Below are 26,666 nucleotides of genomic sequence, written 5' to 3'. Positions count from 1 at the left end.
ATATTCTTGACAAAATTAAGTTGAACAGGGAATAGTGCAACTTCAACTGGAAAAAATAAAGAATTGGTACCTGAGAAATAGACATTATCCCCAACAGCATTACCCGTTATTATTGTTGCCTCAATTTCATGTGATAATAACATTTGAAGTGAAAATCTTGTCCTGTTGCACCGTAATAGTGTATCCAAATTTCCAAGTAGCATGATTGCAGCTCCTCCTTTTAGTTAAACATTTTGTTGGTGGCGGAGAATTCAAAGTTGAGCAGGAAAGTGAACAGCCTCAATGTCTGTTATACTGTCAGCAGATTTATATTGGATAGGCTGTCTGGAAACTTCAAAATGTGGTCTTTATTCATGGCCTGCATTGCGTCATTTTCTCATGTTACAATTGGTCTTTTTTTGCACCAACTAGGAATTCAAATTGTGTGGAGCGATATTTGGTAAAACAGCATGTTTTACTGTATCACAGTGAATAACAATTTGGCTCACATTTTTCATTGAAATCACACCTGTTGAATCTTCATGTTTAATTTCTCCATTTCTGCTTTAGCACCTCAGAATAATTGGTGGCCTTTGACAAAAATCTCCAGCTAGCACCTGTTAGATAGGCAATATATCCACATTTTTAGTTCCTTTGTGATTTAAGATGATCAGAAGTGCTTGTCTATTCTACCAAATATTTTGTATTTAATTTAGGCTCAATTTCCATATGAATTCATGCAACTCCATAGGTGAAGTTTGACATCCAAAAATAGGTGGAATATAAACATTCGGACTTTAACTCAACCACCACTTCTGTTTTAAACACAGGCAGGGCAATTGATCAACCCATTCCCATGACAAGTCAATTATTTAATAAGCAAAGTACATTGAGTATAAAGTACCAAAATGCACAGCCACAATGGAAAAATATCAACTTCATAATAAGTAAAAAACAAAGTACTAGTACTGCATGTGCCATGTTTTATGTGGTGCTTATTTCTCACTGTTATGCAAACGTTCTGGTTAAAATACCATTAGATAGATATTCTTTTAAAGGCATCAAACTTCAAATTTCATTGCAAAATATTTATCCAATATCAGATTACATAAAAAATGTGATGATAAATCAACTTCCAGCTGCTCTACACAAAATTATAGCAGAAAACCTGAACCACACAACCACAAAAATGTTACTTCTTGGTAAGAATGCAAGACATTGTGGAAATCAAACCTGTGAAGCCAAAGAAAAATGCTCGAAATTTTACCTGAGAAAATGATTGTATTTCATTTTCAGCAGTCAAATTTTCAACTGGAAACTCTTGGCCTAGTTCATCATCTAATAAAGTCGAATCATTCATCGTTAATTGTGTCAGTTCCGGTTCTTCCATAATTCCAACATTTGATTCTATCCCCTAAGACAGTATATATATATTTAGCCATTTCTGACAACTTAACATACATATCAAAGAAAAATAAACTTAGTTCAACTATTATTGAATTTTGATGTTAACATCACAAACAATTGAAAGAACATCCTATAGTACTGTAGGGTGAACAACATCTTGGATAACATGATAATTTTTTAATCTAGGGTAAGATACAATTTGGTCTTGCTTTTTAACCAAGATGTTACAAGATGTGGAAAAATCTGCTGCCAAAAAAAAGCATTGGGTTATTGCACATACAGTGCCCTCCATAATGTTTGGGACAAAGACCCATCATTTATTTATTTGCCTCTGTACTCCACAATTTGAGATTTGTAATAGGAACAAAATGTACATTTTTGTGCAAAAAATTTGTTTGGTCAAAAAAATGCACCATGTTTGGGACACAGCAATGTCATGTAAATGAAAGTAGTTGTGTTTAGTATTTTGTTGCATATCCTTTGCATGCAATGACTGCTTGAAGTCTGCGATTCATGGACATCACCAGTTGCTGGGTGTCTTCTCTGGTATTGCAGCCCTCTTTAGCTTATGCTTGTTTTGGGGGCTAGTCCCCTTCAGTTTTCTCTTCAGCATGTAAAAGGCATGCTCAATTGGGTTCAGATCAGGTGATTGACTTGGCTACTCAAGAATTGACCATTTTTTAGCTTTGAAAAACTCCTTCGTTGCTTTAGCAGTACGTTTGGGATCATTGTCTTGCTGTCGAATGAACCGCAGGCCAATAAGTTTTGAGGCATTTGTTTGAACTTGAACAGATAGGATGTGTCTACACACTCCAGAATTCATTATGCTACTATCATCAGCAGTTGTATGATCAATGAAGATAAGTGAGCCAGTACCTTCAGCAGCCATACAAGCCCAGCCCATAAAACCCCCACCACCGTGTTTCACAGATCAGGCGGTATGCTTTGGATCTTGGGCAGTTCCTTCTCTCCTCCATACGTTGCTCTTGCCATCACTCCTACAAGTTAATCTTCATCTCATCTGTCCACAAGACCCTTTTCCAGAACTGTGGTTGCTCTTTTGAGTACTTCTTGGCAAACAGTAACCTGGCCATCCTATTTTTGCAGATAACTAGTGGTTTGCATCTTGCAGTGTAGCCTCTGTATTTCTGTGGACAGTGGTCATTCACAAATCCACACCTGACTCCTGAAGAGTGTTTCTGATCTGTCGGACAGGTGTTTGGGGATTTTTCTTTATCATAGAGAGAATTCTTCTGTCATCAGCTATGGAGGTCTTCCTTGGCCTGCCAGTCCCTTTGCGATTAGTAAGCTCACCAGGGCTCTCTTTCTTCTTAATGATGTTCCAAACAGTTGATTTTGGTAAGCCTAAGGTTTGGCTGATGTCTTTAATGGTTTTATTCTTGTTTTTCAGTCTCACAATGGCTTCTTTGACTTTCATTGGCACAACTTTGGTCCTCATGTTGATAAACAGCAATAAAAATTTCCAAAGGTGATGGAAAGACTGGTGGCCGAGAGCACCCGTATACCCGCATTAACTAGTCAATTCAACATGCCTGAGCAATTACAAATGCCTGTGAAGCCATGTGTCCCAAACATTATGGTGCCCTGAAATTGGGCGACTATGTATAAACACAGCTGTAATTTCTACATGGTGAAACCAAAATGTATAAAAATGGTCTTTAATAAAATCTGACAATGTGCACTTTAACCCACTTGATTTTTTTCTATTACAAATCTCAAATTGTGGAGTACAGAGGCAAATAAATAAATGATGGGTCTTTGTCCCAAACATTATGGAGGGCACTCTTGATTGCAAACTCTTTAGCCACGGTATGTCTTTGGGTAGAAGTGAACGACATACCAATCAAGTAGGCAGCTGTGGTATTTAACATTAATCCAGATAAAGATAAAGTATTCTATCAACACTTGACCTGGGGTTTGGAAGGAATCTTGAATTCAGGAAGTCACATACTATAGATGGTGACTGCTTGACAATGGTGTGGCACAGATGTCAGTTTTTACTTTAAGCTCTCTCCCGAATTTTGCCATTTTTGTGGCTACACATTGGCAATCAATCCGCCCCCACCCCCCAATGCATACACCTGCACTTGCCAGACTTTGTCCCGCCTGAACCTCTCTTCCAGTTTTCTCTCCCTACTAATCAGTCTCAAAAAAGGATCCCGCCTAAAACATCAGCTATCCATGTTCTACGAGACAGATATTTGTTCCAAGTTACAGAAGTAAATTTTAAAATACTAACTAAAAAAAACAAACAACTTTCAATCCCTGTAACAGAAACAAATAGCTGGCCCATTATGGAGGTATCAACTTGTTTATAAATTTAAAAAACAAAAAAAAATTAAAAATAAATTGGCCCAGAGGCTTCTCTAAATCAAATGCATGTTTCAACTTACTTGTATAACTGTCTGCAACAGGCAAACTCCTGGTGTGAAGTTTGATGGTCGAGACTGATCCCACTGAACTTCCAACTCACATTCATGTTCCAGCATAGTGTCAATTCCTTCTTTTGTACAAGGTGACTGCTTAGGTTGTATCATGGGATTTTGTTCTGTAATTTGCTGCATTTCACTAAAAAATGAAGTGCCCTTGTCCAACAACATTAACTTAGAGGTTTCAACAGATAGATTATCCACAGTGCTTGCATCATTTGAATTTATCTTTTTGGTAAATGTGACAACCTGTGTTTCAGGCTTGTAGTCCTCTGGCCATTTTTGGTTTTGGTTTGACATTTCATACTCACTCACTGTATTCAATGTTTCATTTTGTTGGAAGAATGAACCCGCATGTTCCTGAGAATTTTCTTCATCGACAGTTCTCAACTTTTCAATGGCTGGTTCAGAACAAGATGATTGATTTATGGAGTCCACAGTCAAAGAATCAGCACCTACAGCTCCTGTCCTTGAAAGGTCACATGGAGGAATGTATTCAGTGCTTATTGAAGTTTCATTGTGATATTCATGTTTTAAACTTTCACTAGAGTGGTCCACGCTTAAGCCATATTGTCTTTGAGTAATTTCCAGAATTGGATGAAAAGATTCCAAATCACTGTTTTCTGCAGAATGAGATTCTCGTTAGTCATATTACAATAAAAAAAATTGATAGCTTACAAAGCTTTTAAATATCCCTGAAATTCAATGTTGAGTAGAAGGTCTAATTTTAATAATTTCTAAGTAAATATGACATCTAAAAATAGAGGGACAAAGTTTAAAGGAGATGTGTGGGGCAAAGTGTTTTAAAAAAAAAATGTATTAAAAAAAAATGTTATTTTTTACATCTAGAAGGTGGTGAGTGCCTGGAACGTGCTGCCAGGAGTGGTTGAGGTAGATGCAATAGTGGCATTTAACAGACTTTTGGTTAGGCATATGGATATGGAGGGAATGGAGGACTATGGATTATGTGCACAGATAAGACGTGGTCTTGGCATTATGCACAGACATAGTGGGCGAACGCCCGGTTCTTGCACAGTACTGTTCTATGTCCTATCACAAATTGAAAATATTAAACTAAAAATAATTTAAAGGAAAAGTTTGCTTTCTTTTGCCCTTCAAACTGAACTCAACTCAAATCTTGCATCTGTTCAAACAGAGGATTCTTCAGAAAGACTATCTTCGTCCAAGGGTTTACTTGGGCCTCCCCACATTTGACCATATGCGTGCAAGTCCTGGACTTCTACTTCAATGCCAGCAGTTCAATTCAATGCTTCTGACATTTACCAGTGCAATCCCGGCCATCGTTTTGCTAAATAGTCAGAGACTTGTATTATGAAGGAACGAGATATAGTCTCATGAAAATCGTTCTGTGCATTGGGTGGGTCAGTCTAAGAGCCAAGATCATAAGATTCACAACTGTATCTACAAACTGAAGAATATGAAGTCACCAATGCCTCATTGATTAAAAAAGTCAAGATTCAATATTCTTATTAAAATTGCCTTGCTTAAAATGAGAAAGCCTAAATTTATAGCAAGAATGTCAATTTCAAATCTACAGAAGTTTTCCAGAACTTCCAGAATTATTGTTAAAGGTCATAAAGGTTAAAGGATCCTTTAGGTCATATTTAAATTTTATTTTTAAATAATTAAATTTCAATGATTAGCACCAATGATAATGGCCGAATATGCAATTAGGTACAGAGGCAATTTTTATTGTGCAAATGAGCAGCAGGTTTCACAAATTATTTTGTGTACTTAGGTAGGCTGCACTTTAAGTGTTGGATTTTCCAGGAGTTACAGTAGAATATTTTGTTGCATTAAATAGCTTTTCCACCAGCGATTTAAAGCTGGTTTCACTTTCTTTAAGGTAGCAGAAAAAAATTAAAAATCAGCCTGTAGGGCGTAAATTTTTCCCTCGCTGCAGATCTTTTGTCTAACTAATCTGCATCTTTACTTTTAACAATCCAGACATGTTTTTATTTTTTTTCCATTTGGAGCCAAGACACTCACCCTCACTATAGGAGTGCTGAATGCACTCCTGAATCTGATCCATATCTGAAGCTGTTCTTCCAGAATCGGGAGTGAGTACAATGTCATCATTGAAGAACTGCATCTCTGAGCTTGTGGCTGTGTTAACATGCAGATTTCCTGAAATGTTGCCAATACTTGGGAAATTAGAATTCTAGAATGATTTAAAAAAAAGTTACTGTCAGCTTTTCCACTTTAAAAAGTTTTTCCAACATTGAGTTTGCACCTTATAGAGAATAAAACATCAATGAATCCTTGGAACAAAGATGAATACTGACTATTTCATCCCGACCCTATAGACTTTATAAAACTGCGATTTCTAACATTCAGAAAAACTACAGGACATAGCATTGCAGCAGTTTAGATAACACAAATTTACCCTGACAGAATTCACACAAAAACACCAAAACATTGAGATACAGAATTTAAAAAAATCAGTCTTTCAGAAAGTATGTTAAAAAACTCAAAATGTATCGATAACCAAATCAGGTTAATCAAGGAGGCCCCATTTGGAGTAGTGTGTTCAGTTTTGGTCACAGTGCTAAAGGAAAGATGCTGTTAAGCTGGAAAGGTGCACAGATAAGGTTGGGCAGATTTGGACTTCATTCCTTGGAGGACAACGGCTGAGGGTGGTCTGAAAGAGGTGTAGAAAATCATAAGGCAAAAAGGGTGAATGCAGTCTTTTTCCCCAGGGTAGGGGAATTAAGAGGGCATAGGTTTAAAGTGAGAGGGGAAACATTTAATAATATTCCGAGATGCAACTTTTTCAAAAAGGGTAGTGAGTATATGGAGCAAATTGTCATTGGAAGTTGTTTTGGCAGGTATAATAACATTTAAAAGGCAGATACATGAATAGGAAAGTGTCAGAGGAATAAAGGTTAAACACCCCATAGTATTGGGATTCGTTTAGATGGGGCAATTTGTTTACATGGGTAATTTGTTTGGAATGGACAAGCAAGGCCATAGGGTCTGCTATAATGCTGTATGACTAACAAACTCAGGCTGCTGGTTGGGATGCAAGGCTACTTTAGGGAATTTTCTTTGGAAACTGACAAGGCAATTTCTTCAACATACATTTCTAGCTAATTTAAAACCACAACCCTTCCTCTTCACTCTGCAATACAGTCAGAATTCCCTAACCTGCAGTGACCCGCAGTGGAATTCCTGTGGAGAGAAAAACTTCCCATAGAAACACATTGCTATTTATATACATGATTCAATGGAGAGAAAAAAGGTTTGCATTGTTGAAAATTAGGTTTTCTAGGAATGCAACAACTCCACAATGCAGGGGGACATTATATGCCATTTTAACATTAAAAAATAGCAATGTAATGTTAGAAGCAGACAATGGACCTTGCAGGGCCACAGCTGTTTGAACAATCATGGAAATATTAAAAGTTTTCATTCTTCATAAAGTCTCAAACCAATTCAAATAATCTCAACTGATCCATTTTATAATCCTTACCGCAGCTTTCTCCTTACAAGGAATCCTTGCATTTTTCGTTGATTCTCTAGCCCTTTCAGTTGTTTTGCCCATTTCATACATTCAGCAATATTGATACAATATCAAATTACACCGTCACTTCTACTTTATCAGAAGACTAAGGACATTTGACATGTTCCCAATTACTCTCAACAATTTCTATACATGCACCATAGAAAACACCCTATCAAGTTGCATCACATCTTGGTAAGGCCTAAGAAACTGCAGTATCATGGATGAAGTCAGTCCGTCACGGAAACCACCACCAACCCCTCCCCCTTCCCCAACAGACCATCTACACTGTATCAGAAGTACAGCCAACATAATCAAACGGCCAGACAACCAATCTTTTTCTTTCCCCCTCTTCCGACAGGCAGCAGACAAAAGCTCAAAAGCACATACCACCAGTCTTAAGAACAGTTTCCTTCCTGCTGCTATTAGACACTTGAACAAACCTCTCGCATGCTAAGGATATATCCCTGATTTTACAATCTCTCTCCTTGTGGCACTCGCACTTTCGATATCTACACTTTCACTGCAGCTGTATAATGCTATATTCTGCACTCAGTTTAGTTTCTCTTTTGCATTACCTGTGGTATTCATGCATGGCCTGATCTGCCTGGATAGGAGCGCAGTGCGAGGGGGGATTTGGATAAGGCATAGATTGATTAGGATTAGTCTGGATGGATTGGTGCATGAAAAAGAGTGTCTCAAATGTGTTTGATCTGTCCAAAGAGATCATCAAGAGGGTAGGTAGAGGAAGGCTAGATCACATAAAATCCAAGATCAGCTAGCCAACTGGAATCAAAGCTGGTTTGGAGGATGTAATCAAAGCATAGTTATGGAGGGTAGTTTTTAGAGAGGTTTGCTGCAAGAGTCAGTGGCGGGCCCACTCTCGTTTATATTAATGATTTTGATGACAATGTAGTTTTGCAGAATTGCAGATGAATTCCGTGCAGATTTTTTTCCAATAATTTCTATAGGAATGTTAGAATCACCTGCCTGAAATTACCTGACCTTTTCCCTACTGCCACCCCTGAACAAAGGCATCAGATTTGTTGTCCTCTAATCACCTGGCATTCTTCAATGATCAGATTTGAGAAAAAAAAGAGCCAGAGTAATTTCTCTCTTGCTTTCCATAGCAACAAACGATATCTTGGTTTCACTACAAAATACTATGTGCATAAATAAAAATCAGCAACTTAGGTTCAAGATCAAAATTATTCTGAGCACCTTGCTGATGGTAGGAGATAATGAAGAACTGGAAATGCTAAAGTCGGGTCTAGTCTCTGGAGGCTGAAATTCAAAATTTGAATCCTGTTGGCAATTCTGGAACTTAAGGAAGAGGCTAGGGAATTCCGGGTCTGAAATGTCATCACTAGTTGTAGAGCCTGTAAAATAAAACAATACATTCCTTATACAGAGCAACAGCAATAAAACTTAGCAAACGTAATCATTGGACGAAAATAAGTGAACAAAGACCTCACAAAAAAAGTTAATGTGCTGCAACAGGGTAGTTAAAAATTAAACAAGCATTCTCTGTTCAAGCATTCTGAACAAGGATTCCTATCCAGTTTCTCAAAAGTAGCAATGCACATCAATGCTTGACTTCATAAGCTGGGCAGAAATTACAAAAGGGTTGGGAGTGCAACTCCACAAAACATGCCCAAAATTCATTGGAGTATTGTGTGCATTTCGGGTTTCTCAACAATAGGACAGATGTAATTCTGATGGAGAACATGCAAAGGAGATTCACCTCGATGTTGCCTGGTTTGGAGGAAAGGAAAAGATTGAATAGGCTTGGTTAGTTTTCACTGGAGCAAGAGGCCAGCATAATTGAGGTATGTAAAATTATAAGGCGCATGGAAAGTCAGTAACTTTCTCCCATGATAGGGGTAACAAAAACAAGAGGGCATAGGTTTAAGGTTAAAGGAAGGAATTTTAAAGGCGAACTGAGGAGAAAGTTTAAAAAAAATCAAAGTGGCAGATATCTGCGATCAGAAGAAGTGTCGAAAACACATAATCACCATGATTAAGAGGCATTTAGACAGGGACAAATAGGCAAGGCGTAGGATAAAGACAATACAGGCCAATGGCATTTGGGGGAGGGGATCAAATCAGCATGGACAACATAGCCGAAGGTCCTGTGTTTGTGCTGCAACACTGTACATCACTGGAGAATAGGCTTAAGCTTAATATGCTGGATTGATACCTTTAGGAATGCATTGCTCTTTCTCGTGATTGCACAAAAAATAGATGATGCAGGATGGCATAAAAATACAATAAACATTGGTTTTAACGGGTCCCTTTATAACGGATTTCGGATTTAGCAGATGGACCTGCTGACACACCCCCAGCTCGCACGGTCTCTTTGGATGTTTTGTAGTCGCAGTTTCTGATGCCACCCCTGACTTGCAAGGTGCACCAGAAAGCCCTTCTTCACCCACCACGTGGTCCAGTGACACGGCTGTTGTTGCAGTTCACATTATAACCCCTGGGGACAGTGCTTTTTTGGGGGCGCTGCCACCACCAGAACAAGCTGGTTCACTGTGGGGCTCCCTGCCCTCTCGCCAGCTGCTGTTTCTTGTGGTGGTGCAGACATGCAGTATCAGTGCCTAGTTTTAAAGGTGAAACGGCAAAGTGCAGAAGTAACTCCAAAGAGTGAATCAGTCTGAAGAACGGTCCTGACATCACCTATCCGTGTTCTCCAGCAATGCTGCCTGACCCGCTGAGTTACTTCAGCACTTTGTCTCTTGTATGTATTAACCATCATCTTTCAGTTCTTTGTTTCAACTACATACAATGATAATACCGTACTCGTTTATAGCATCCAATCAGCAATAAAGGACACCATCCCCCTCCCCCCCCCCGCTCTCATGGTCCGCTATAACAAGGGTTTACTGTATCTCTACAATGCTTAAAAAATGAGCCAGAATCAGTAAGATAAGCACAATTTTAAAAAGCCATTTATTATGAGCAGGACATTCGATTGTGCTCAACTGGGCTAGATGATAGGACAGACAAGGCAACCCTGGCCTCCAGAAAGGGGCAATTAGGCAATGTGTAATAATATCTGAATGACAAGCAAACCTCAGATGGCAATGACTTGCCACCTAAGGCTCTTCCCCAAAGTGATCCACCAGCCTTCCACATAAAGCAAGGCGATGCATTATTTTCTGTCATGGTGAAGAAACAATTTCAATATTTTAAGTCATTCTGATTTTCAACTATTAAAAACAAAACTCCATTTACCTTGATATTTTCCACCCGAATACAGTAATTTATTTAAATCTTGGATGTACTTATCAATTATTTTTTGAGTTTTGTTTTCATTATCAGTACGTGTTTCCCCATTGGAGGTAGAAAGATTTTTTTGGATCTTCACTGTTTCTTTGCAAACAGGGAGCGAAGATGGCAAACTTGATCCACAGGAAGACGAGGTAAGAGTTGATTGTCTACTGGGAATGTCGTGAACGGTACACTGATAGTGAGCTGCTGAAAATAAAGACAATATGAATAGTATTCTATTAACTGTCCATTAATTTTCAGTGCATATGATAATACACTTTGGACTATAAAAACCACCAAGGCAAAATAAAAATGATCTGGTTTTCAAAAATTGAGTACTTAAGATTAATTTAAGGTACATCTACATTGTACTCTTTATTGGTATTGCACAAGAAACCAGATACTTCAACATCAAATGCTGCATACCTGAACTTTTAGCATCAGGAGCTGTTTGTTCACTCAAAGGAAAGCTTCCAGTGGACAATGTTGTGGTAGACTTTTGATCTGTCTCTGAGGTTTGTTCATTGGCATTGAAACTGTTTGTGTCATCAGATGAATCGTGATAAAATATCTAAACCAAAGAAAAATGTAAAGCTAAATCATGGTATTACCATTAAAAAAAAACTTAGTTGCAAATACACTACAGCTGCAGATTTAAGATAAAACATTATGCATCATACTTCCATTTTATTCACTTGTTTTGGGGAGATGTGGATGTCACTGGCAAGAGCCACATTTAATGCACATCAATCATTCCCAAATGGATTGCAGCACTTGTCCTTTGTGAGGACAAAGGTAAACCCCCAATGTTGCTGGATAGAAAATGCCAAGTGCATGTGCAGGAAACAGAATCTCCTGCATCTGCTGTACTCCATTTCAATTCTGTCTAAATTCACCACTAATTTCCAAGCATATTTGAATGACAACAGCTATAACACTCATTATCTTGTACTCAAGTTATCAATATTATGGTATTTAAAATACTGTATGGAACTGTGTATTGAATGGCAAGTTAGAAATAAGCTCACCACAAACTAAAATTAAAATAATCTTGCAACAGTATACCATTTCAAACAGATAAATTGAAAGAAAGACTGCCCCTAAAATTCACTTGCATTTCACTTGTGAACAATGAGTTGCCACACAAATGTTGGATAAAACCAAGTAATGATCATCCATATATAGTGCAGCATGCACCGAGATTTCTCAACTATTTGAATCACAGTGCCAATTGGAAGGATAGATTTCAAACATTTGATTATGGAGTTGGAGAATGCAAAGAATAACATAGCTTAAGCACTAAATCATGCACTTACAAAAACCACATAAACGAGTCACCATTGTATACTGAGCTCAGTTCAAGTGTAATAGATATCATTAAATATTTCTTTAAAAATCAATGAAAAAATTTACATCATTGCTCAGCACATAAACAGTCTCAGTCAAGCAACAGCCAGTTGCACATGCACATCATGCATTCAGCACAAAAACTAGAATCTCAACCAAGCCACACCATTTTGCACACACAAAAACATTCTCTACATTCGTAAAACTATACAACATACTGAGCTCAGTTCAAGTGTAGTCAACATCACGGAGACTTTTAGAAATCAGTGTAAGTATATTTACATCATTGCTCAGCACATAAACACACTCAGTCAAGCAACAGCCAGTTGCACATGCACATCATGCATTCTGCACAAAAACTACAATCTCAACCAAGCCACACCATTTTGCACACACAAAAACATTCACTACATTCGTAAAACTATACAACATACTGAGCTCAGTTCAAGTGTAGTCAACATCACTGAGACTTTTAGAAATCAGTGTAAGTATATTTACATCATTGCTCAGTACTGAGGATAGAACTGCTCACACAAAGTATTCATTACATAGACACACATACTCACACAAAGCATTCATTACATAGAAAGATATGCCTGCTCAAAGATATGCCTGCTTTGGATTGCGCTTAGGTCTCCAGTCAAAATTGCACCCGGAACATTCAACTTGGAGAAAAGCATGGTGTTAACTGGGCTGGAACTGACATCATTCAAACAAAAAAAACTTTAGTGCACAATGTGCTCAACCTCAATCTTAGTGTAGCTCCACACCACCATGCCATTTTCACATACAAGATTAATCTTTATGTCGCCCAATTCCAACGTTAAAGTCATCCATGTTACATTAAAGGCAAAAACATACACTGATTCCAGTAAAAAAAGTGGAAGGCTCAGATAAAAAAGAATATCAAAGAAAAAAAGAAAAATACGCATTTAAAAGATATCACCTGCTCTGATCTGAAGGAGTATCCCAACTGGAAACATCGCCTATCTATTTTCTCAAGATACTGCCTGAGCTGCTGAGTTTTGCAGCATTTTGTGTCTTCCTTTCGACCTGCCCTTTCTCTCTTCCAGCTTTCCTCTCTGCACCCCCCATTCACATTAGTCTGAAGAATGGTCCTGACCCAAAACATCATTTATCCATGTTCAAGAGATGCTGCCCGACTCAGTTACACCAGCACTTTGTATTTTTTCTATCCTTTGTACCGTTTGACTAAAATTGAGAAAATGTGCAACAGAGATCCAAAGAAAGCTTAATTTGTTGCATTTTAAGACTCAGATCTGATTGTACCATTTCTGAATTAGATGGGTCAGAAATTAAGAGTTAAATTACTATTGATTCTGTGATTTACATAACAATTTGTTAATTATTAAAAGGAACTGGCATAAACCTGCCATTACTCTAATATGCATGGTCAAAAAGTAACAAACATCAGAACACATGTCACAATTCCAAAATAGTGAAAATGTGAAATAAAATAATGACCTACCATGTTAGTGATGTTATATGGTGATGAAGCTGGGTCACTGTATTGAAGCACATCTCTTTCAACGTTGGTAGAATAACTTGGTGACTTTGAAAGAGAAGCTGAAGGCATTGTAAAGAGACTCAATTTATAGCCAGATATTAGATAAATGAGAAGACAGAATGAAAATAAGAGTATGCTTTTTGGTCTATCAAGATCATAGATCAACAGGTCAACGTTATTTTATCTGCTCTTCCATAAACTTAATTTTTTTCTAAATGCATACAGGTGATTGTCATAGTGATTAATAATGATTATAGTGCAGCATAATGATTAATATTATTGGACTAGTTAACAAGGGACTTGGGCAAATGACCAAGAAATAAGTTCAAATCTCATTTCATCCAGACATCTTAAATTCCATTAAGGAACTCAAACTCTGGCGTAAAAATCTAGTAACCCGTTAAGTAGACCAACAATTTCAAAACTCACATGAGGTCTTTGATATCATGCACTTTCCATAACTTAATATATTTTCTTTGTTTTCAACTCTAATATTTTTAATGTGGATTAATAACCTTTTGGATTTAGCAACAATACAACTGTACATAGCTGTGAATCTGGTGATTAAAACATTTAAATTGACAATTTCTTTGGATTAATGAAATCTGAACACTTTGGAATATTGTATCAATGATAGAACAATTAAGCACAGAAGGGTGCCTTGAGGCCGGAATCAGAAGTGTTCATATCAGTGGGTCGCAAGGTTAGTGAAGATTATGGATGGGTTAAGACCACAGATAAGTGCAAAGGCAATGATGAGTTTTTTCCTCTCCCTTAACAATGACTGTAAATTCAGAAATACATACAGATTAACTAATTCTGGGGGTAGGAGATAGGGGAGAGAGTAGAGTGAGCATTAAGGCAAGGGCAAGAAGGTTTATATGGATGAAATGTGGAAGGCCGATTTGAGGACAGGCGCCTGATTGAAAACTCATCTTGAGCTATAAATAGGACATTCTTCGTTTCAGTTTACAGTTACCAAGAGAAATTGAGCCTGTGATTAAGGACCTAGAGTGTAGGAAAAGGAGTTTCTGCTCATACACTACAAAATATCAGATCAGCAAATCTGACAATTTAAAGGCTAGATATGAAAGCAGGAGATAACATGAAACTGGAAATAACCAGCTTTGAAATGAAAGCTGTGGGGTTTTAATGAACCACACAATACACACTCACATTGTTTACCTTGCCCAGGAAGACAACTAGTTCCCAATTTTAGCTTCTCTCTCCAAGTCAGTCTTCCTGTTTGAATGGATTCTGCCGTACTTTCTGGCACATTAGAACTTTGCTGACTGCTGACTGTTGACATGTTCGACAAATCCAATTCTATTACTTCAGGGGAATAAGATGGATCCATTCTCCTTGATATTAATTCTCCACCTTCTGTCTTACAGCAGTAATGTGAAGATGTCATTCTGCTAACTGAAAAAGAGCAAGCTATCTCTAACACCATAGAACACGAGCTGGCACTCATCATAAAATAAAAACTATGTGCACAATCTGATAACTACAACAACCCCCCCCCCCCCCCAAAAAAGGCAGGTGACAAGTTTTCATCCACAGTGCAGAAAATTAACTGAAACCATGTGCTGCTTGACCAAATTTAGCCAGTCCCAGGCTTTACAAACATAATTTGTCAGAGGTATAAAGCACTTTGTAAGAGCTAACAAGACAACTGACCAAAGTAGTATTCTTCATTCATTTTTGCATGACAGCGGCAAACAAACTGGCAAAAAGTAGTTTTCTATGTGCATAGGTCAGATTAAGTATTCACTAATTTATAACCCCTGCTAAAATTACATTCAAAAAAGAACTTTATTCCCCAAGGCAATCTGGAACTGTATTTTACTTTTAATTTGAAAACTGAGTTTAATGTTTAATTTGCTTGGCTATATCCATGATTACATAGAGCAAGGTGGAAAAAATGATTAGCAGTAAGACTGACCTTCAGTAACATGCCTACAGCTCTTGGCTGGAAAATAGGACCATAAATATAGAAATAATCTAAAATATATATACAGCTTAATTTACAAACAAGTAATTAAAACAGTCACAATACAAAATATAGTAAGATCAAGTGATAGAACTGCATAGTGCACAAATAAAAATAATATTCTTAAGTTAATCAACTCAAGCTTTGATTTCTTCACAACATAGGGACATAGATCCTGCTTCCCTGCTATATCTATGGCCTATCAGGTCTGTAACGACAACAGTTAAATGGTTCTTTATTGTCATGTAAGCACTGCAGTGAAATTCTTTTTGTATAGCTTGCAGATGCATGTCGCCATATTTTGGTGCCATTTATACAAAGAATTTTCCCCAAATCTATCACTCATCTACACTAAAGACAATTTACTGTGGCAATTAACCTATCAACCCACATAACTTTGGGATGTGGGAGAAATCCAGAACACCCAGAAGATACCCGCAATCACGGGGATAACATGCAAACTCCACGAAGACGGTAAAGATCAGGATTAAATCTGGGTTTCTGGCACCACAAAGCAGGGACACTAATAACAACATTCCTGTGCCACCCTCGTCTACAACATTTGGAAAATAACATTTTGTCGGTAAGTCATAAGTAATTCCTTCTTCTGAAAGCTTTCTCGGGATCTTATGACCATGGAGCACTACTTCTTATTGCTCTTTTTATCATACTTGAATTGAAAAACCATACCAGACATAGACAGCCTGTCACTTTTTGGCGATTCCACCTCCTGAATGGAGCTTAATTCATGCTGTTCAAGTAATCCACAAAGCCCCAACCTCGTCTTAGTTACAGGTGGTTTAGAAGGCCTCCAATGTTGAACCTCTCCTGTAACAGCTTCAACATTTGGAGTATCCGCAGGATAATCACCTATGAAATATAGGAAAACTACAATAAAAACATTATTCTAGTCAAATTTGTCAAAGAATATGCCGAAAGATTTATATTGCACAGGGTTGATAAATGAAAATTTATTCATGGAGCAGTGCTGGTTGAAGAAGCAATTTTGTGAAAACCATGCGTGTTTTATTTTTAATAAGAAATTACTCTCAATTAAAATGTAAAAATTACTAAATATTCTGCATTAATGATATACACCGATGAGCCAAAACATTATGACCACTGACAGGTGAAGTGAATAACATTGGTTATCTTGTTACAATGGTACCTGTCAAGGGGTGGGGTATATTAGGCAGCAACTGAACAGTCAGTTCTTGAAGTTGATGGAGGCAAACTAAGCCAGACACAAAGATTATAAGAACCTGGCCATCGGGAGCACTCAGAGCTTCAGGACTGCTTTGCACGCACAGAATGGACTATATTTGAACACCAGGACCTAGAGGAATATACAGGAACTGTTCTGTCCTATATAAAAAGCTGCACTGATAATGTGACTGTTAACAAACACATCCGGGTATACCCCAACAGCAAACCCTGGATGACTAGAGTGGTACAGTGTATTTTGAAAGCACGCAACTCTGCCTTCAGGTCTGGAGACAGAGCACAATACAGCGCGGCAAGGGCTGAGCTGAGGAGGGGCATCAAAGCAACCAAGGAGGACTACAAGAGGAAAATAGAGGACCATCTGACCTAGAACAACCCACGGCAGATGTGGCAGGGTTTACAGCAGATAACCAACTACAAGGGCAAAACATCTGTGACTCCCAGCGTGGATACCTCACTGGCAGAGGAACTAAATCATTTCCCGTTTTGTGACTGCAGTGCCACACACAGCCATCCTGCCCCCACCATCTACCACACCCCACACGCTCACTTTACAGGAACACCAAGTGAGACGTGTACTAAAGACGGTGAATCCAAACAAAGCAGTAGGACCTGATGGAGTACTTGGTAAAGTACTGAAAGCTTGTGCTGACCAGCTCTCAGGGGTTCTCACAAAGATCTTCAACATCTCCCTGACACAAGCCACCGTCCCATCCTGCTTAAAATCAGCTACTATTATCCCTGTCCCCAAAAAGCCTGCTGTCAGTAGTCTAAATGACTACAGACCAATAGTCCTTACATCGGTTGTTATGAAATGTTTTGAGAAACTTGTGGCACAACACATCAACGCCATCCTTCCTCCCAGCTTTGACCCTCATCAGTTTGCCTATCGAGCAAACAGATCTACAGAATACGCCATTAATACAGCCCTCTACACTGCACTGAGCCACCTAGAGAGCCCGGGGACCTATGTAAGAATGTTTTTCATAGACTACAGCTCGGCATTCAATACGATCATCCCGGGCATACTAGTGGACAAGCTGTATAATAACCTGGGTTTTCCCCCATCCACCTGCGCCTGGATAAGAGACTTCCTCATGAACCGCCCACAATCTGTCAAGATCGGCCCCCACAGCTCCTCCACCATTACGCTCAGCACTGGCTCCCCGCAGGGCTGTGTGCTGAGCCCCCTCCTCTATGCTCTGTATACACACGACTGCACTCCTATCCACCCCTCCAATTCAATCATCAAATTTGCAGACAACACAACTGTGGTCGGTCTGATCACTGGAGGAGATGAGTCTGCATACAGAGACGAGGTCTGTGCTCTGTCCAAATGGTGCGAGGCAAACAACCTAGCACCGAATACCAGTAAGACAAAAGAAATGGTACTGGACTTTAGGAGACACAGAGCAGTTCCTACCCCACTTCTTATAAATGGGGAGGAAGTGGAGAGGGTCTCCACCTTCAAGTTCCTGGGGACCACCATCTCCCAGGACCTCTCCTGGACTGCAAATACTACAGCGGTAGTTAAAAAGTCACAGCAGAGACTGCACTTTTTAAGACTGCTCCGGAAAAACAAACTGAAGTAGAATCTGCTGGTGACCTTCTACCGCTCCACCATTGAGAGCGTACTGGCATACTGCACCATTGTGTGGTATGCTGGCTGCTCAGTTGCAGACCAGAAGGCCCTCCAGAAGGTTATTAAGACAGCAGAGAACATTATCGGCTGTCCACTACCTTCTCTGAAGGACATCTCCAGCTCGCGTTGTCTAAACAGGGCCAGAAATATAATTAAGGACAGCACACACCCAGCATATGAACTGTTTGCTCTCCTGCCCTCTGGGAGGCGCTACAGGAGCCTAAGGGCCAGAACAAACCGACTTAAAAACAGTTTCTTTCCCTGGGCCATAAGAACTGTGAATGGAAATACTTGATTTGATGTGACTCTCACTTTCGTCGCACTTTTTAAAATATTTTCAGCATCTTAGATGTAAAACTCATTTATTATTTATTAGTTTTTATTGATATTGGTACTTGTTGTGTTGGTTCCTATGTTTGTGCGATTGTCTTTGAAAGATTTGCACTGTCGCACTGTTTCAGATGTAGCACTTCTAATTTTGTTGTACTGTTCGTACAATGGCAATAAAGGCATATTATTATTATGTTTTGGATGCAGGAGAAATGGGTAGGAGTAGAGACCTGAATGACTTTGACAAGACCAAATTGTTATGGCCAGAGCATCTCTGAAACAGCAAGGCTTGTGGGGTGCTCCCGGTCAGCAGTGGTGAGTACCTACCGACAGTGGCCCAAGGAGGGACAAACCACAAACCGGCGACAGTGTATTGGGCGCCCAAGGCTCATCGATGCGCGTGGGCAGTGATGGCACTGTGGGAAGACGACAAGCCGGTGGAGGGTGTGTGATGCTCTGGGCAATGTTCTGCTGGGAAACCCTGGGTCCGGCCATTCATGTGGACATCAATTTGATACGTGTCACCTACCTAAACATCGTTGCAGACCAGGTACACCCACCCCTTCATGGCAATAGTATTCCCTGATGGCAGTGGGCTCTTTTAGCAGCATAATGCGCCCTGCCACACATTGTTCGGGAATGGTTTGAGGAACATGATGAAGTGTTCACAGTGTTGCCCTGGCCTCCAAATTCTCCAGATCTCAATCCGATTGGGCATCTGTGGGATGTGCTGGATTGTCAAGTCCGATCCACGGCGGCTCCACCTCGCAACTTACAGGACTTGAAGGATCTGTTGCTAATGTTTTGGTGCTAGATACCACAGGACACCTTCAGGGGTCTTGTAGAGTCCATGCCTTGGTGGGTCGGCGTCGTTTTGGCAGCACACGGTGGATCAACAGCATATTAGGCAGGTGGTCATAATGTTTTGGCTCATCAGTGTATATGCTTTATTCTCTTATTTTTGAAGGTGTAACTTCTTGATTAAAGTTCAAATGACATGGACCAATTCTTGCTTATGTATCTATTTTACCGGACGATTTAATGATTAATCATAAATAGCCAAGGGAGAAAAATCTTAGTTTCGTGATTGACCAAATGGTGCTTGTAACCATAGTCCTCTAGATGCAACTAAAGCCAACATTTTAGAAGTTCTGGGATATATGGTCCCGACAACACCCATTGATGTTCTCCAGAGATGCTGCCTGACCTGTTGAGTTATTCCAGTACTTTGTTTAAAAAAATATATAAACCAGCATCTGCAGTTCCTAATTTTCCCCCATTCCATTTTGTTTAATGCCACATTTGCCCAATTACTGACACTGATGCTTTCCTCCCATCATTTTACAGAGCACTTGGGTTTTTAATCACAAAATGGAGCAACTCAGTGGGTCAGGCAGTGTCTCTGGAGAAAATGGATAGGTGACGTTTCGAGTCAGGACCCTTCCTCAGACTAACTGTAGTAGGGAGAGTGTGGGGAAGAACTGAGGCAAGAAACCTAATTGGAGCCGGCAACAGATGGCCCCAAGCAAGATAGTTCTCTGATAGGCTGACTTTGGCTATCGACCATTATGAGCCAAAGTCCAATACATAGTTGTGAACTGTGGAACTAGTTAACTGACTTTTAGTGGAGAAATGGGGAGGGGGGGGGATGGTAGGGAAGTGTTTATAAAAGTCACCTAAAATTGGAGAGTTCAACATTCATAAGCTACCCAAGTGGAACAGGAGCTTCGGTCCAATTTGTGCCTGGCCTCACTCTGGTGATGGAGGTGGCCCAGGACAGCAAGGTCAGTGTAGGAAAGGGAAAGTGAGTTAAAATGGCGTGTACCCAGGAGACCCAGTAGGCCTTGACGGACTGAGTGCAAGCGTTCAGCGAAATGGTTGCCGAGTCTACGCATGGTCTCACCGATGTACAGGAGCAACACCAGATGCAGTAAATAAGATTAGAAAAGGTGCACATGAACCCGTCTCACCTTGAAGGACTGCTGGAGTGCCTGGATGGAGGTGAGGGAGGAGGTACAAGGGCAGGTGTTACACCTGCAATTGCAGGGGAGGGTACCTGATGAGGCCGTGGTATGTGTGGGAAGGGAATGAGTACACCAAGGAGTTGAGGAGGAAGCAGTCTCTGTGGAAGGAGGAAAGGGGTGGAGATGGGAAGGATGATGTTAGATGCAGAGACTAGTGGGGTGAAATGTGAGGACCAGGGGACCTCTGTCCTTGTTGCATCTGGGGCAAAGGGGAAGCTAGAGCAAAACTATGGAGCACGTGGTTACGTGGGTGAGGGGTCCATCTATGAAATGTTTAAACAGTGAAAAAAAAGCAGACAAAGGTAATGAGTGAAGTGGTAGGCAAATAAAATCTTGTATAGTAATTGTGCAAGGGTGCACTAATTGAAAATGTAGTTATAAAAATAAGAAACAATTCAAACATTAAGGATATAGCTAAACAATTTATAGTAAAATTACCAGCTTGGCCTGTTTTGGAATCAGAATGCCATGAAGGCAATAATGCTTCAATTCTTTGAAATAATGGCACTGGTTCTTTCAGCTGCTCTTCATTGTCTGAATGAGAGTTCTCATCAGTTGAATCAGTATTGAAATGGTCCAAGGAACGCAGCAGGTTTGATATGAGAGTAAACTGCTCAACATTTTCATTTGCAGGCATTACTTTATGCAGTGTCGAGCCTCCAGACTAGAATTAAGAACATTTAGAAGTTATGCCTCAACTAACACATTGTAACTCCTTTAAGCTGTTGCCTAAAAAACACAAAAATCCACATTTAACTGCACTTCAATGTATATTAGCACCTGCATTGATGAAAAATCTTTACAAAAATAGCACCAGCCTGTTGAAGCTGTAAACTTGAAATGTGAAAAATAAATGCTACAAATAATGATAATGAGCATTTCCTCTATTCAGAAATCTTGCAGATTAATTTGTTATGGAGCATATATTAAATAAGAGCTTGGGCTGCATCACTCGTTCACATTGTAAAAGTTGTGGCCTGGCTGAGGGCATAAAGCAGAGTTTTGAATTAAGTTCATGCTGTGAACATTTAAAACAATGTCCCTTGCACTCAATATGCTCCATATTTTGAATTCGTCATGGCTATGTCAAGCAGAGAATACTCTTGTGCAGCCTGTACAAATCAACAAGCCTGACTGCAGTTGGGAAGGTTTTTATAATGTGGCAAAGTGGATCAGCAGTTTAATTAGAGACCGTCAATGTTATTTTATAACTTGAATGACCAACTTGCTGCCTAGAAGTGGGTTGATTGCCCACCCCTTGTACCAAGAACAACAAATCCAGATATTGACAAAGTCACAAGAAACCGATTTTTTCAAATTGACCATTCCTATCAGATTAGGATCGTAAATATATATTCAAGTACAAGACCACCAATAATTCTCCGGCACTCTTGATTCCAGAGCTTTTCAGGATTATTTGTTTTGCCAGACCAGCAGAGGTTGCAGCCTCTGAGAGAAGTCCAACGGCATCAAACGGACCAACTAGGCCGCTGAGTGGCCGAGTTACTGGCCTGCAAAGTCTGTCTCGGAAGTCGGCTATGGGAATGGATCTACCCGCCGAGTGCCAGAGCCCGGGCCACAGGAGGAAAAATTGACCTGGAAAACTTGTACTGGATTTTGCAAAGACTATGAGACTAGATGATATCCTAGCTGCAGTACTAAAAGCTCCAGAACTAGCTGTATTACAGTGCAGTTACAACATTGGCAGCTGGGCAACAATTGGAAAATTACCTGTAGACATTCCATCCACAAAAATCAGGCCAAATACAATCTGGTAACTGCCACCCTCTTTGCTGACTCTCAAGTATCAGCAAAGAGATGAAGGCGTCATTGGCTGAGCCAGCTTATTCACCAATGTGCAATTTTGTGGGCAAACCACAATTGTCATCACAGCACTGACTATACCAAGAACCCAAGAGCTGAATTTTATAAATAGGTTGAGAACAAATGCCATCCACATTGTATTTGATTAAATGCAGTTGCAAGAAGCCTGGATAAAATAGAAGTCAGTGAGCATCAAGGGAAATATACACAAGTGATTGCACAAAGTAAAATAACGGTCTATGAAAATCACTCATTCAAGCCTTAGTAACCAGAAACTGAAACTTAGTAACCAGAAACTACAAACACTGTGGTGACAAGGGCAGGGCATCTAATGGTAAGCAACTCACCTCCCGTCACTCCAAAGCTAGGACATTGTATCATACATACATACATCCAATAAGTCTGGTTCCACAGCACATTCAATCTATGAAAAGAAAGTACAACTATGAAGAGATGTACCTGATTTTCAGTCCAAATCTTTTCCTCAGTTTGATGCTGCTGTTGTTGTTGCAGCATCTCATCTTTTAGTTTGTTTTGTCTACCAATGAATTCTTCTTGTAACTTTTTTGTGGCAAAAAGATCCTCCCTTTGCCTCCACAGTTGATGCTGTAATCCTTTTAGGTGTTCTTGTTGGACAGAAATATCCACTGATAGTGCAGACAATATTTCTGGATTCTTTAAGATTTCAACAGGTTTTGTCAAGGGTATGGAAAGCATTGACTGTTTCAACCGTTCCTCTGTATTTTCAGCTGTTACTAGCTGTACTTCTACAGATTTTGATCGATCCTCCATTAAACCTACTTGAGTCGGGTCTTGCTCTGGTTCAACTGCATCCAAAATCCTTGTGCAAGGTTCCAATACTTCCAGATCATTCACTTCAAAACCATGCCTTTCAGATCTTGGATGATCAGGTTGACTTTTGCTTTCACTGTGCACAGCAAATAATCTTTGATTAACATTGACATGGCCTCCAGACTCCTTGTGGCAATACTGATGCACAGAGTCGTGTCCAGAGATGCATCTTACCGAAGATAAAATAGGCAGCAATCCCCCTTCCAATTGATATTCTTGTAATGGATTTCCAGTTTCTTCCACTGATGCTTTATGCAGCCTTAAAATAAAATGATAGTCAAAGATTAAACAGAGACATCAGACTGCAGTTGCTGTAACCTGGAAGGAAAAAAACCAAACTGCTGGAGGAACTTAGTGTGTCGAGCACCAACTGCAGGGAAAAAGAATTTGATGAAATTTAAGACCTGGATCACTACCAAAATGTCTGTAATTCCATCCCCATAAATGCTGCTCAACGCACCGAGTACCTCCTGCACGTTTTATTTTTGCATTCAGTGCAATAGGTTTAATTGATAACTTAAATCGCAGAAAAAATGCAAATGCAAACAACAAATCAGCTTAAAACCAAAAACCGATATTAAAAAGCATCATTGCGCTCAAGCAAAGTATTTAAAATGAACCCAAGTCAATATCTCAAACTACATCTTATTATAATTATCACTAAACAAGTCTCATTTTTTTTCTTCTACCAAACCAATCAGCAGTGGGTCTGAAATAATGAAAATTAACAAAAACTGCAAATGCTGAATTTCTAAAATAAAGACAGAAAAAGCTCAACTACTATGTGGTTAACTGCTTTATCAACTAGATTAAAAACCTTTCCCAGTTGGATCAGAAACATTACCAGTTTATAAAAAATATTGCATTGTCTCTTTATCACAACAGAAAACAAAAATCATGTCAAATTACCTGCAAAAGCTTGGACTAATTACTCAGAAACATGTTCAAACTTTGTCTATAATAGCTTGGATATATAAAGTTTAGTTCATTCAATTAGCACAAAAATCTTGAATGAAAAGCTGATTTCAATAGTTCTGTGTTCTAAAACCAGCTACAACTGCAGCCAAACTGTTCGATACACCTACAAAATGGTCATCTCCCGAAAATGTTGGAAATTGCCTTGGTGAGCCTTATTTTAAACAAACAGGTCAAATCTAATGCTGCTAATTACCATCCCCTCTGTATACAGGGAATGTAATGACTGAAGTAATATAAATTGTTATGTAGTGTTTTTGAACATTGTTTGCTAACAACTTGCTTTAGAAAAATACCTGCTTAATAACAACTTGTCCACAGATTCTCAGGTTGGAATTCTTCAGAACCATTCAGCACCTGACCTCACTACAGCTTGGTTCAATCATGAACAAGGAGAGTTAAGTTCTAGAGACAGAGTGATAGATGCTGCCCTTAACATCAGGGGAACAATTAGATCAAGTGGAATATAAAGAACCTTCGGTAAAGCTAGAAAGCGGGAAGAGAAGGAACAAGTACCATTGACTGGAACCTATAATTAGCCATTATCTTTCTTCCATCATAAGGTCTTGCCTGCATAAAGCTTAATTCCATTTGTAAATCCCAAGAAAATTTAGCCTGTTAAATTTAGAAAATTAAGTGTTTTACCACATTTATCGATTTACTACGAGGACACCTCATTTTTTCATTTAACTCGTACGGATAAATTATTGAAATTAAATTGGACCCATATTAGAGTCCAAGTCTATTTTGCACAATTACATTACCAGCCTTTCCATAGATGTTATCACTAATTCAAATAATTTAATCAATAAATGCCATCAACTGTACAATAAAAGGATAACATTAGCATTCAATTTTTAAAAATAACCAGATATTTACACTGAGCTTTTTTTTTTACCTGTTCTGCTCAATAAGTTGCTGTTGATATTGATGGATAGCAAGCATTTGTTCATCTTCTGAAGAAACCATATTTGACACCAAAATATTTGAATGTTTCAACTGTTGAAAGCACAAAATGAATCTTCAGTATCCAGCTGATAAAAAGCAATCTTTTAGAAATCATCACAATTGTTTATTATGTATATTTAAACTGTATTTTTTAAACAAGGTAGAATTACAGCTGGAAAAGTTTAACTAAAATCACTTTACACATATTGGCAATTAGATTACATAAACTATAAGTATTGTGAATGCAAAGAGGCATTTTGGTCCTAGGTTCAATGAAACTGGCAATATGTCCTACTATTGATATGAATAAATAAGTGACGAAATGTTGTCCCACTGCATCATATGTAATATCTCCAAACAAAACAAAAAATATTGACAAATATCCATAATATTAGAACTATGATTATTTTTAAAAACTGGCAAAATAAGATTTACACAGCATAATTAAGAAATTCAGTACAGGATTAATGTGTACTGCAAGAAACAGAAGAAACTTTCTGGTCATCAACTTCAAATTATGTTAAAATTATCTTTCCTATAGCAAGGGTGTTCAGCATCTGTACTGAGTTGATAATACGGAGTGTTGTATTAACAATTCCATACCATCTGGGTCTAGAACTGGGCATCATTATTTAAAATTAAAGGACACTCATTTACAACATAGTTTAGGAGAATTATTTTTCCGGCAGTGGAACACAAGTCTTTGGAACTTCTTCAAATGGTGATAGAAGCAGAGTTTCAAATATTTTTAGGGTATACATGGACACATCTTTGAAAAGCAAGTTAGGGCAGGGGAGGGAGGAAATATTAATGGGGTGGGAAAAAATGCTAAATATTTGCTGGCTAAAATCTTATTGAACTTGGGAGCAGGCTTCTGGTTCTGCTCCTATTTTCATATGGTCAAGGAATTGTGGAAGCAAGATGGGAAAAGCAGCCTGATGCTTGCCGCTATAAATGTATAGACATATTGCATATTCATTTGTTGGGAAGTACTCTTTAAGTATGAAATGTGAACACTGGCTTAAAACTCTACTTACTGAAAGAGTTTAAACTATTTCCTCTTTCTTCACTGATCTTCAATTACCAATGAACAACCATCACCACTGGACGAAAAACTCTGGACGTTTTTAATCCTTACTTGTTAGCTCTGCCACTCTGCCGACTGCCCATCATCAGCTACTTCCGCCAATTCAAAAAACCAAAGTGTCCCATTTAAACTGGTCCCCTTAGTCTGCATTCCTCCCATCCATGTTCCTGTCTGAATGTCTTAAATATTGTTATTGTACCTGCCTCAACATATCAACTATTTCTTTCTTTGCTGTTAATTCACTAGCCTCACTCTAG

At 38.9% G+C, this 26,666-nt stretch overlaps 1 protein-coding gene across 4 annotated transcripts in view; it reads right to left on the bottom strand.

Moving 5' to 3' along the window:
• cep295 (centrosomal protein 295) overlaps positions 1–26,666 on the bottom strand; it is a 55,267-nt gene that overhangs the window by 6,678 nt on the left and 21,923 nt on the right. For 2 of the 4 annotated variants that reach the window (XM_078402710.1, XM_078402707.1), the window contains 12 exons: positions 25,273–25,373; positions 23,007–23,658; positions 21,162–21,387; positions 16,194–16,373; positions 14,687–14,932; positions 13,472–13,569; positions 11,062–11,206; positions 10,600–10,842; positions 8,581–8,738; positions 5,847–6,018; positions 3,801–4,459; positions 1,247–1,393 (listed from right to left, as the gene is read on the bottom strand). In XM_078402710.1, the coding sequence (XP_078258836.1) occupies positions 1,247–1,393; positions 3,801–4,459; positions 5,847–6,018; positions 8,581–8,738; positions 10,600–10,842; positions 11,062–11,206; positions 13,472–13,569; positions 14,687–14,932; positions 16,194–16,373; positions 21,162–21,387; positions 23,007–23,658; positions 25,273–25,373 (3,027 nt within the window). The remainder of the gene's footprint in view (positions 1–1,246; positions 1,394–3,800; positions 4,460–5,846; positions 6,019–8,580; positions 8,739–10,599; positions 10,843–11,061; positions 11,207–13,471; positions 13,570–14,686; positions 14,933–16,193; positions 16,374–21,161; positions 21,388–23,006; positions 23,659–25,272; positions 25,374–26,666) is intronic. The other 2 variants (XM_078402708.1, XM_078402709.1) reach the window with 2 other exon arrangements.

This window comes from Rhinoraja longicauda, chromosome 7, assembly GCF_053455715.1.
Source record: "Rhinoraja longicauda isolate Sanriku21f chromosome 7, sRhiLon1.1, whole genome shotgun sequence".
Classification (NCBI taxonomy): Eukaryota; Metazoa; Chordata; class Chondrichthyes; order Rajiformes; family Arhynchobatidae; genus Rhinoraja; species Rhinoraja longicauda.
The sequence above is the reverse complement of the archived record's forward strand: the minus strand, read 5'-3'. Positions and strand labels throughout refer to the sequence as shown.